Source organism: Triturus cristatus, chromosome 10, assembly GCF_964204655.1.
Source record: "Triturus cristatus chromosome 10, aTriCri1.1, whole genome shotgun sequence".
Classification (NCBI taxonomy): domain Eukaryota; kingdom Metazoa; phylum Chordata; class Amphibia; order Caudata; family Salamandridae; genus Triturus; species Triturus cristatus.
The window spans coordinates 491,080,357-491,092,867 of NC_140593.1; the positions used below are offsets into that span (position 1 = coordinate 491,080,357).

Sequence of the window (12,511 nt, forward strand, 5' to 3'; positions counted from 1 at the left end):
CATGCTTTAAATTTTTCGTGTTGATATGTTATCTCATATGCTTTATAATCTGTGTTTACAAATTTCTTATAGTGCTCACATATATATTTTCATCAGAAATATTATGTTTTCCCCCCAATGAAATGTTTTCTTAAGCGAGAAGCAAAATCACAAACATTTACAAAGTCCACAGTTGTAGAAAACCTCGGAAGGTGGTATTTGTCCTTTCCTCAGTTTTTGGATGGTAAAAAGTTGCCAGTACAAGAAAATCGATGAAAATTTTATCTTTGAAGTCGATAGCTACTTACCTTTGAGGTAATTTCTCATCATCCTTCCATCTTGAGCCCTGATACTTTGAGTACACTCTTACTGTTCCAATAATCTACGGTGCTTCTAAGGGATGAAGCCAACATCTCATTCACATATTGTCTGAGAGCTAAGCAGCTAGCTTGATGGGAAATGCATGTAAATCTTTGACCAGGGCTTGAGGACGTTAATTACTAGTAATAAGCTTTTTTTCCTTGCTTCATCACTACGTGGAGCATGGTATCTGGGACACAATCCATACTAAACAATAGCCTCTAACAGCTTCCAGTGTATGAATATAGTTTTACTGAAACAGATGTGGACATGCAAATCCTTATGTCCTCTGCACACAGCATCTGTAATGCAGTGGTTGAGTGGACACAACAGCATGAACCTACTAAGTTACAATGCAGTCGAGTGTGACATAGATAATACTAGGAATCTCCAACGCTTCTTCTCGAAGTATAGGAATTGTTTTCTTCAGATGATGATTCTGCTGCCTTATCTCAAACGTGAGGGGCCGATTAGTTACAGAATAGTGTAGATGGGTGGTCCTGTCATTTATCAGTTGTGCACCAGGCCTTCTTGTACTATTGCAGTCCAGATGGCGAACTAGTTTACTCCATTTGCACACTTGAATTGAAAGCTGGTGAGTGGAGCCAAAAAAGCTTATTCTAGGCAGTAGGGGGATGCTTGGCTCAAAGATACTGTATAGCACAAATAATTATGCACTTTGAACTGAGTGTTCAGAAGGAGCTAGATCTTTGGGGAATAATAAGATATTCGTGGCATGTGTTGGCTGCAGATACACTTGCTTTGCACACTCCTGCCATCTAGTGCTGGGCCTGGACTCTGAAATTTGTTGTTCTCGAGGAAATCTTAATGATCAACGTCATACGTAGTCTCTCCTCCTCGAGGGATTGTGCATGTTCAGTAATTCCTCTGTTAAATTATTTTTTTCCGCCAAGGGGCTCAGGCGGATTGCGTTGAGGCTCTGTTGCTTTTGATGGCCATATAGCCTATGGAAAACTGACGGATCCCGGAGATCGACGACCGAGACTAATGTATTGCTCTTGCAAACGTGTAAGCAGGGAGTGAAAGCAATCAACTTCCACATCGTCGCCTTCCACACCCGTCGAGAATGTTTGTCTCCGGGTAATGGAGGCTAAGACTGACACCCACAAAGTCTGTAATCTCGGTCAGTCACCGGCGCACAAGGAATAGAACTGTGATAACCATAGGAAGAAAATAAAAATCCCCCCCCCCCCCCCCCCCCACCCTCCTGCCCTGCATTCTGGGCTCGGAACTGCCCATATGAAACTTGCATAGTGCCTGTTGCCCTGAAATAGAACTAATAGCAGAAAATGTAAGGAAGTGACAACCAGTTTTTCTATCTCCCCCCCCCCCCCCCCCCCTACCCCCCTTGATATAAACAGATAAGTCCTGTAGGCGGATCACATACCATTTTGGGTGTCAGCCATACGGAGGGGAAGATTCCCTGGGGCCCGGGCGCCACGCAACCCGTTACCTGTCCCGGCCAGACTGAATAGTCAGTCCGTATTGGGGAGCCTTCGTGTCCAGGTCGGCCCCGTCAGCCGTGTGCCTGAGAGGCAGCATCACCCCCAGCATTACGATCTTGTGAGGCCCGTTCTGTCCGATATTCAAGCCAGTCAGCTGCCTCCTCCGGTTGTTCGAAGAACCAAGTTTTCCCTTCCGCTACCACTCGAAGACGTGCTGGGAATAACATGGAGTATTTTAGTCCCTTTTCTCTTAGTTTCTGTTTCACCATAGTGAAGGACCGTCTTTGCCGCTGCACTCATTGCGTGAAGTCTTAGAAGGAGATGTCAGCATTCTCGTAGCGGAGTGCGGTCCCCATTCTAGCATTCTGGAGGATCACGTCTCTGTCCTGGAAATTTAGCACTCTTGCCAATATTGGGCGCGGGGGGCTCCTTGCTTGGGACAACCTCCGGGGACCCTGTGCGCCTTTTCAATAACAAAAAACTTACTGAGGCCTTTGGGTTTTAGATGTTGCAGGATAAGATCCTCTACAAAAAGGTCAGGGCCTGCCCCTCTGCTTTTTCCGGCACACCTAAGATGCGCAGATTGTTGCGGCGTAAGCGCCCCTCCTAATCATCCAGTTTGAGTTCAGAGGCTTTACGAAATGATTGCATGTCCTGCTGTTTACCCTGAAGCTGGGCGACATCATTCACAAGACTAGAAGTGGTGAGCTCCACCTGTTTAACTTTTACATTACGTTTGGTGAGATCGGCTCGGATCAGGTTGACCTCGATAGCAATGGTGTTCATTTTATGCACAAATGCGGTTTGGCCAGCGGTGATTGCCTTCATAACGTCTTTTAGGGACAGTTCCTGGTCGGTGGCACCACCCCCAGAGTGCCGGCCCTGGAGCATGTCTTTAGGGAGGGTGTAGCGGTCAAGCCTGTTCGTTTGTACTGTTTTCAGTCCCTTCGCACCTGCGGCTTTGCTCTTCCCCGTTGCCATATTGAGTTGCCGTCGATATCCCACAGGATCGTGAGCCTCTGTGCCCGGTACCAGCCGTGAGCCCACACGGTGTGGTGGCAAAACCCAGTCTCCGTCTCCCTGTCGCAAGTTGTATTCGAGCAGGGGTGTACTGAGGAGCAACAGTACCGCCACACGTCCCCCAGATGTTCAGTTTTGCATGAGGCTGATGGCCAAGGTAGATGTATCCGAGCACCTCCGACACTGCCTGGACGTCATGCAACTCCCTCCAAATGCCAGCGCAGCTTACAGATGAGCAGGGGGTAGGTCCGAGCCACCCAGGTGGTCCCCAGCCTCACCAGCAGGATTGTGGACGTTCTGGACTGTTCACGGCTCCTGCCGCCTACCACGTTTCACTGAGTAAGTGAAAAATGAGGGAAGGATTCGCCCCCTGTTTCCTTCAGGGCCCCCGCAAGGGCCACAGGTGCGTTCCTCTGGATTGCAATCAATGGGGGTAGGGCCCGCTACTGCCGCCACACCTCTGGCCCCTCCCACCTCACCTCCGGTACACTCCCTGTCCAGTCAGTCGCCGGCAGCCTTTTCCTTCACATGACCTCCGGACCGGCTGCTGCACGTTATCTCTGCAGGTCCCATACGCTGCGGTCAATGTCGCGACCGGAGCAGGCATCGCTCTGGGGGCTCAACCGGATAGATGCTCTGTGTACTTCTGTCCGCAGGAGTGTGGCGCGCGCTGGTTGTACCGGCCGTGCTTTGGTTTCTCCTCGGCGGCAGGTCCTCAAAATTGAGCCCCCGCCTTCAATACTCGCGTAGGCCCGCCACTTGCGGGACCCAGAACTTCGGCTCAGGTGGTTTGTGGCGGCTGGAGTCGGCCGAAGAGCTCCCGCTTGCTGTCAGGTGCGTTCCCCCACCTCGGGAGTCTGATATCAATTCAGGATAGACGGAGGAGGGATAGGGCTCACGGAGCTAAAGGATCAAGCAGCCATTTCGCTCCGGGTCTTGCCCACGCCCCCCTGGGTTTCATTTTTAACAGCCTCCCCTGCCTTACGTTTGCCATTGCCCCAGGAATATAGCGATATCAAGTCAGGGCGAGTATAAGAGCAGAAGGTCAGCAGAAGCAGATGCAGCCCAATGAGAAAAAAAGTGACGATAAGAAAAGTAAACTGGTACCTTGTTGGATATTGCAATAAAACACGTGCAAATGCAATAAAACATGTGCAAACAGGCTCTGGATATGTTGATCTCCTTGAGTCGTTTAGTCCCCAAGGTCAAACGTTGGGGGGGGGGGGGTCCAGTCCAGTCCAGTCTCCGTCAGACTCTGCTAATAAACACCTCCTGGCGCGAGAACATGTGTTGGCGACTCCTGACGCAGCAGATTATGGAGGAAGAAGGCAGGCATGGTACCGGCGGTAATGGGCTCACGCGCCGTGGGAACCCGACTCTGCTAATAAGCGCCTCCTGGCATGAGAACACGCGTTGGCACCTCCTGGCATGCGGGATGGAGTCCACAGAAGGCAGACAAGGTACCGGTGGTAATGGTGCTTATGGTGTTCAGTAGTCTGTATCTACTCATGACCCAATTCTATGAGGATTGGCTACTGACTTGTTTGGTCTCAGTTCATTATAGGGGCATTGGGTGGTGAAACTTAGTTGTCTCCCGACATAAGCTTCTAGGGTACCATAGTTCATGTGCCTGCTTTTCTGAACCAGCTTATGACCAAGATGTTAGGTTGGCAATGACATCCACAGGACTGAAAGCATCCACTGGAAGCAAAGGAGTTTGTGCCGTTGAACTGAGAAGCAGGTTACTGGGTTAGTCGAGTCGTCTAAACTGGTCATTACGGTGGAACAGTAAAGATCAGAGATCATTCATCTGATTCTAGAATCAGGACTAAGAATCTCCATAAACCGCACTTTATCCTAAAGTCTAACTGGAGCTGGAAATATGGTGTTGTGGCCTCCTCTGTGGTCATGGTTGATACTGGGCAGTTCAGGAATAATACAGTGGTGTTCTACCAATAAATCGTTTTAAATGTCATCCTGACAAAAATATAAACTTCACAATATCAACTACCACAATATTGTGGAGGAAAGTTACATAGGTAAGTATAAATAAAGATGCAAATATGCATCTCGGACTTTCACCAATAGAAAAACAATATTCTACTCCTTATTTGTACAGGCTCTTTGCTTTTTTTTCTCTGTCACACAACAAAGAGGTTATCAGAAATTGTGTAGTGCACTGCTTTCTCCATTGACTTCAACATAGTTATGGAGGCATGAGGGAGCCTTACTTGATCTATGGATTGTGGACTAATGAATCTATGAATATGTCAATGTTCATACAGTAAGTTACATCAAAAGAGTGCTTAGAAAAGGGGAAGGGCAAAAGTGGGAGATGGACCTGGCTTTGAGAATCGAAATGCACACGGGCTCCAGAGCTATGCGAAGTTGTTTATCCCTCCAATAACCAGCTCTCATCTCCTCCAGTGTTGCCATAGCATTGGTCCCCAAACAGTTACTCAAAGTGCCTCCATTTATTTGTCACAAATAGCAAAGCCTACCGATTTTCAGCAGCAGTTGTTTTCAGTAAATCCCTTTCCCCGTGTTCGTGATAATACCAGATATGGGGTTTTTAGGGCAATTTTAATAAGGCTTGTATCTTCATTTGGTTTGTTACAATGCTGTGCTTGTCTCGGTTCAATTAGTGGTCTTCGGTTTGTAGCAGTGATGCACTGAAGATTAATGGGCAGAATTAGATTTCTTTTTCAATCTTCACAAATTATGTTCACAAACTAGTTTTATCACTAGGCTTAAATAATTGAGTAATAACTTCTGTGGTGGAAACATCTAGAGGGCACAAAGAGACTGTTTCCTCCATTAAAGATTGATGTTCCTACTTACGTTTTTATACTGGAAAGCATGAGACTTCAACTTTTCACTGACTAGAATAAAAGACATGATTTAACAGTTGAACTTGTGAACATGGCAAAGTATATTGTGCAAACGCTATCTGATAGAGACGTCTAGCCGCAGAACTTAGAATATCCCTAGGCTTCAGACTGGTCAGGAAAACTTTGCGCAGCAGCACCTCTGCGCACCGGGTGGGGTGGCGCCGTACGAACCCGCCCTGACGTCATCCATGGATGTGACGTCAGCGGAACCATATATGCCCCGGCGCGCCGACATCAGTTTTCTTCTTTTCCGTGTCACGATGCGGACCCTGGAAACCAGCAGTTCCTGGCCCTGTTTTGGGCCTTCTCTGCACCGTTGGTGTCGTACCGGAACAGTGTGCGATGCCCTCCGGGTTCAAATCCTGTGAGGCCTGTGCGCGTCAGATGTCTGGCACTGACCTGCTATAAACCAAGAAATCCTAGGGTCTAATCACAAATCAATAGTAAATGTGAACGAAAATACTTCTAAATTGAGAATGTATCTATAAACAACAATGGAGGTGTGCTCATGGGGTTATCTAAGGGCAGATCCCTTTAAGGACGTAACCCCTCACTCACCATAGGTGACATGCTTCATCATAGGGACTCCTCCCAAAGGAAACACCTAGTTCCTTTGAGGGCTACAACCCCCTCACTGTGAGGGAGGAGCTCAGGGATGTTTTAATGGAGTATATTGGGTATCCTAAACCCACCTATGACGAGTCTGACGTGTGAGTGAGGACGCAGCGCAAATGATAAGCTAGAAAAGTGTAAGTGAATGTTAAAACTGACTACTAAGCAAAAAACAACAATTTATATATGCCTAGTGTCAGGAATAAAATAGCAGTACACTGACGGTATAAATTTAAACCGCTAGGGTGTGATGACAAATGGTCGACATGTTTCAGCCGTATCAGGCTTTCATCAGGACCAACGCAAATAATGCTGCTGCTCTCAAAAAACGTGAAAAAATAAATAAATGATTATAACTTCAAAGGATGCACCTGATTTGCCTGTGGTGCCTTGGTGTGCACCACGATTCCAAACAATGCGGCGACTGTCAACAGATGAAGCCGAAGTCCCTAGGGGAACGCCGTATGAAGTAGGCCGCACGACTGTCCGGCCTAGCTTCTTCTCGTCGCCGCTCTCCCTTTCCAGAGGGAGCTCATTCCCGAGGCCGCTCCCGCAACCGGCACCGTAAAAAAGGTAAGCGGAGCCATAAGTGTCCACTGAGGTCCACCTCTTGTAGGCGTACCACTGGCGCCCATTTCTCTCGTAAGGGGTCAGCTATGGGCCATACCCTCCTTTTCCTGGTGTCTGAGCGACGCGTGTCTAAATGGAGGCATACTCCCGGGCTCGTCAGGCCTTCTTTGAGTCCCCCCTCTCTCCCTGGCGTGCCTTCAGTCCCCACAGAGGCGGAGGGTACTCCGGCCGGGCTCTCGTCGGCGGATCCTTCCCCGACCAGGGTTGTGTGCACCGAAGCCGAGGTGACGACGTTGGGCCATGGCCCAGACCGTCCTGATCGCTCTAGCACACTCCGCCAGTCAGCGCATAGCCCTAGGCGGCTTCCTGCGCGGGCGGCGGGAGCGACACCGGCAACGCCGGGCTCGACTCCAGGCTCACACCACCAGTCAAAGCATAGCTCTGTACGGCTTCCTGCGCGGACGGGGGGGAAGTGGCGACGGCGGCGCCGGGCTCCACGTCGGACCCAATGTCGTGCACGACGTTAAAACACACACCAAGCTCTAAGCCTGATCCCACGTCTGGGGCAACGCATCATCCGATGTCGGTCGAGGTAGCGTCCATCGTGGAGGCCGTCGATGGTCCAGTTGACTCCGACACGGCGCACGCCGACGCTGATGTCGACGCATCTCTCGCCGCCGGTGTCCTTCCGTTCATCGACACCGGCGTCCATGCCTGGGGTTGACCTCCCTACGGATTCCTCGTTTCTGTTCCCTCAACGGGGTCGGGCGACTCCGGTGTCCGCTACAGCCTTTTCGGAGGCTGCTGCTGCTTCCCCTGGTCGGGGGCCACTGGTGCAGGTCCCTAGTGTGGCATGGCCTTCGGTTCGTTCCCCAGCCCCGCTCTTTATGGCAACTGGGAGAATAAGCCTCCAACCGTCTCCTACAGACGGCCTCTTGTCCCCTCCTAGGGTGACTACTGAGTTAGGGGCTGCTTTTGCGTGGACTATCAACCGGGCAGCTGCTATCCTCTGCTTTCAGCCTCCTGTGGTACCCCTCCTCCCCGATCCCTTAATGGATCTGCTCCATCTCGTGCCCATTACCGTGGAGCCCTTGCTACCCCTTGGGGGTGCTTCATTAGAAGCCCTGCGTAGCGCGTGGGCACGGCGCTCTTCTGGCGCCTCGGTTGATCGGGCCATTGCTGGTAGGTGCCGTCCTGGGCGATCCACTTTACCTGTCCCTCCACCCTACCTCTCAGGGCCGGGTAATTCAGGCGGCCTTTGGGTTGCAGGACTCCTCCACTTTGCCCTGGTTTCCTCCCACCCGGGAATCCAGGTGGCTGGATGATTTTATAAGACAGCTTTTTGCTTCTTCTAGCGCGGCCATCCACGCTTTAAACACTACATGCGTGTTTGCACGTGCGTCCTCTGGGACTCCGTGGCTAACCTTCTTCCTTCCCTTCCTGAAGAATTGCGCCCTGAGTTACTCCATCTTGTCCTTCACAGGAATGAAATGGCTCATTTTACAATATGCTCCTTCCTGGATACCACAGACTCTGTGGGCCGTGCTCTTGCACGGTCGGTGGCTTTGCGCTGTCATGACTGGATGCGTGACAGTCGCTTCCCTGATGATGTTCGGGAGAGCATCCAAGACATGCCGTTTAATGGAATAGACCTTTTTGGGTCCCACGCTGACTCTGCGATCTCCAGGCTTCTGTCAGGGCTACCGTAATTCTGCCATGCCACTTACTGCTTGACTTTTCTTTTCGTTGCGGTCTTCCTTTACGGACCAGTTTTTAACAGAGGCAGGTTGGTGCCTCTGTATTGTCTGTATAGCCATATGGCTGGGTTGTTTCAAGTCCTCTGTCTGTTTTGCCAAGAGGACCCACTTCTTGCCAGGGGTTGACCCTTGCCCTATGTGGGGTATTGGCTGGTGGCTGGTGGCAGGTGTCTGCCTTTGCCTTCGTACGCTCCTGGTGAGTTTTCATTATGGGTATCCCTGTGGAGCTCATATAGCTCATTTTACTGCGTCCTGCAGGGTCGCATCGCTCTGGTGTCTGCAGTGCTTGAACTCCGGGTCTCGGTCTATGCTGTTTGGTATCTACCTCGCATAGCCTGACATCTTGCTTTTGTCCTATGGATCGTCTTTTGGTGCCAGCCCCTTCTGGGTTGCTCTCCCAAGAAGGGAGTTGCTGTGGACCTCTTGGATGTAGGTTGGTATGACCTTTTGGCTTATTCCCCAACAGTTTTCTCCCCATCCCTGCTGCTTTCGCGCAGGGATTTCTACGTTCCACTAGCATTCTTAAATGTGGCGGACTCGTGGAGACAGTTCTCCTTGAACCCCGCTCTTCCTGGCGTCTAGGACCCGTGAGTTGATCCTAAGTACTCCCTTGTTAGGCTTGTCGTTTCTTCTAAATTGTCCTGCGAGGGGACTGTTCTCTCTCTTCCGGACTGCTGGCTGACGTTGCTTATAGCCTGGCCTAGTTCCACTTTGTGTAACTGCGGGTACTTTTGAGCGTACCCTAGTGTCTGGGTTTGGCCGGGTTTCAGCATCTTCTTGAGGCTGTTTCTGCGCCATGTTCTTCCTCATGGCTTGTGCGGCCTGTTGCCTTCTTGCTATTGGGCGCATCTCAGCTGTTCCTGCTGTCTTGCTTCCTGGTGTTCCTCCTGGCCGCGTATGAGCATTTCGGGCTGTGTAGGGGCATCCTTTCAAAGCTTTCCACATGTCTGACTGGCAAGGTTCTCCGCAGTACTCTTCCTCTGTGGTACATGTGAGGGCGCAACGCGTTCTCTCCACCATACCACTTAACCAGTCCTTTGGGTTGGCTTGTTGACTGCCGCATCCTGCGGTTCTTTCGCGCCATAAGGTTCAGTTCTACTTCCTGCGAGGTGCTGAACTATCTTTTCACGCCAGTTTCTTGCTGGGTGTGTTTTTCTTCCATGTCAGCACGTGCTGGGCGAGTGTCAGTATCCTGCTGCCTTCGTATCTTTACGGGAGCAGGTTTAACAGTGTTTTACGCTGTTCGAGTTATTTAGCTGGGGCTAGCTCTGGCTTCTTGTCGACACCTTGGATACTGTGGATCCTCAATGCCTCTTGGTCTTCTTTCGAAGTTTGGCATTTTTCCAATCGGGCACAAGCATTCTTGCTTGGTGTTTTCCTTATCTCATCCTCTCTACATGTGGGGATTTTCGTGTTATTCTGGATGGGCTGTGGTGCCCACGCCTCCCCTTGATTCCCTGCTCTCTTCAGGGCTTAGGGGTCTGGTGGTTGGCTGCGCTATCACTTCTGTCCCCACTGTGTTTCGCCCTTTGGTTGTCAACACTCTTTTGGTCATGTTGTTGATGTCTGGGTTCTCTCTGGACCTTCGTGGGGTTCAGTAGCAGTCCCGCCTCCTCTAGGGGTATGGCTGTGCTATCCATTCTAAGTTAAGGAATCTGCGGCTAGACATCTCTCTCAGTTACTTACCTTCGGTAACTATGTATCTGGTAGAGACATAGTCTAGCCGCAGATTCCTTAACGCCCGCCCGTCCTCCCCGTCCTGCGACAACCTTTTCAGGTTGGGCTTCTTGCCTTCGCCTCTCTTTAGGTGGCATTATTCCTCTGCGGGGCGACGTCTTCTCTTCACTCCAACTCACGAAGCTACATTCTGTTTCTGGGCTCTGCTCTGCCCATTCTTGTGATTGGATGGTATGCTCATGTGCCATGTGTCCTTTACAACCCCTACCCTGGATTGTCCGATGTGAGTCTCATTCTTCCCTTCTATCTTCTTCAACCGCTTGAGGTCTCTTGTCTCCCCTGCAATCTAGCGTTTGCAGTCTCTGACAATGCTGCATTCGGCAGATCCATTTTTCGGATCTGACGTCTCCTTGTGGGTGACGCTTTATGGTACTTTGTCTTTGCTCCTGGGTTCTGGACTGGTTGTCCTTTACTGTTGTATTGTTGTTGCAGCCTTTCTGCCGGCTGCTGTGATGGTTCGCCACGGAGCTATGGCGAGTCTTGTACCTCCTGGTGGCACAGGCTCACACGGGCCAAGGGTTCAATCCTGCCTATGCTCTTCATCTTCTTCTGCCTCTGGGGAAGGTTTTGGACTTAACGATTGAAGGGGTCCCTCCCAGAGTGGTGCTCTGTTCTTTTCCCTCCCTCAGTTTACAATATAGGGTGCCTGGCACTGTCTTTCTATGGTGATGTTTTTGCACCATACCTTGTTTTTTCTTTTCTTTTTCTGCACACTGTTCCCATATTTTCAGTTTTTGGTGGTGGCTGCGCGTCCTGATGTGGAAAAGTCTTCTGACGAAAACTGATGTCGGCGCGCCGGAGCGGGGCATCTATGTTCCGCTGACGTCACGTCCATGGACGACGTCTGGGTGGAGCCGAATGGCGCCGCCCCCTTGGTGCGCAGAAGTGCTGCTGCGCCAAGTTTTCCGCACCAGTCTGACGCCTGGGGATATTCTAAGTTAAGGATCTGCGGCTAGACTATGTCTCTACCAGACACATCGTTACCGAAGGTGAGTAACTTGTTCATTACTTCATCGTAAAATGTTTTTTTTAGGTCAAACCTATGAGACAGTGCATGCTGTATGACTGCAATAGACCATTCTGCCCTTTGTTGGCTTATCTCTTATTTGCCTAGTTCCTATTCAGTGGCTTTCCGTGTCATTCTTGTTTGTCCCTCCACTGCTCACTTTTAGGGAAATACTTTTTTCTTTTTTTGGTTACGCATTTCATCAGAGTGCATGTGTTTTCCTGTTCTCATTTGTTTCTCACCCCCTCCTCCCCTGTCAACTAAGTGCTCTGTTTGCTCTCTCCCTTGTGGCTGCTTGTTCTCTCTTCTGTGTACCTCACTTATCTTATATTTATTATGTATTTATTGACTTTTACTTAGGTTGACCGCTCTCAGCAGTATAAAATGAACAGAGGTTGAGAGTTGTGAAATGTTTCAGATGTGTGAGCTGTACATGGAAGGCTTATTTTTTACTTTGTAGTTCAAATGTTTGCTTTGGCAACAGTCTGGTGTTTCTGGGTTATAAAATATAAGTTTTAACTAACGCCTGCTTTCTATATTTTTTCACCAGAGAAAATCTAGCCAGTGATATGTACTTGATATCACAAATGGACAGTGATCAGTATGTGCCAATTATGACTGTAGCAAACCTTGACAACGTAAAAAAACTCAGTACAGACATGGACTTAATTGTTGATGTACTGAGAGGTAAGTGATCTGTGTTGATCTTTGTAATTACCTGTTGAATTATTAACATCATCAAATTAGATTGTTTTTTGATGAGCACACAATCACTACTCCTCTTCTAAGAAAAAAAAAAGAACATTTAGAATCAAAGACACTGGTGAAATCAGTCTGTCCTTTGTTTAAAAAAAAATCCAATTCACAAAAAAGGTCTATAGCAGTAGTGGTCTGGAAGAAGTAAACATCAACATATGTTAAACACAGATTTCTCTTTTAAACACATTAAAAGATCCCTCCTTAATTTGATTTACTAAACCACAGACTAAATGGAGAAAATGAACAAGATTGTTTTTATGGACAGCCCATACTTACATTTGGGCGATACTTAAATCCTTTTCTTTGCCACATTTTCTGATATGGTAACAGTGGTACTAAATTGCCTCATAATCT

At 49.2% G+C, this 12,511-nt stretch overlaps 1 protein-coding gene across 6 annotated transcripts in view; it reads left to right on the forward strand.

Moving 5' to 3' along the window:
• LARP4B (La ribonucleoprotein 4B) overlaps positions 1–12,511 on the forward strand; it is an 843,857-nt gene that overhangs the window by 263,575 nt on the left and 567,771 nt on the right. For all 6 annotated transcript variants that reach the window (XM_085631918.1, XM_085631912.1, XM_085631915.1 and 3 more), the window contains one exon: positions 11,949–12,085. In XM_085631918.1, coding sequence (XP_085488044.1) covers positions 11,949–12,085 — 137 coding nt within the window. The remainder of the gene's footprint in view (positions 1–11,948; positions 12,086–12,511) is intronic.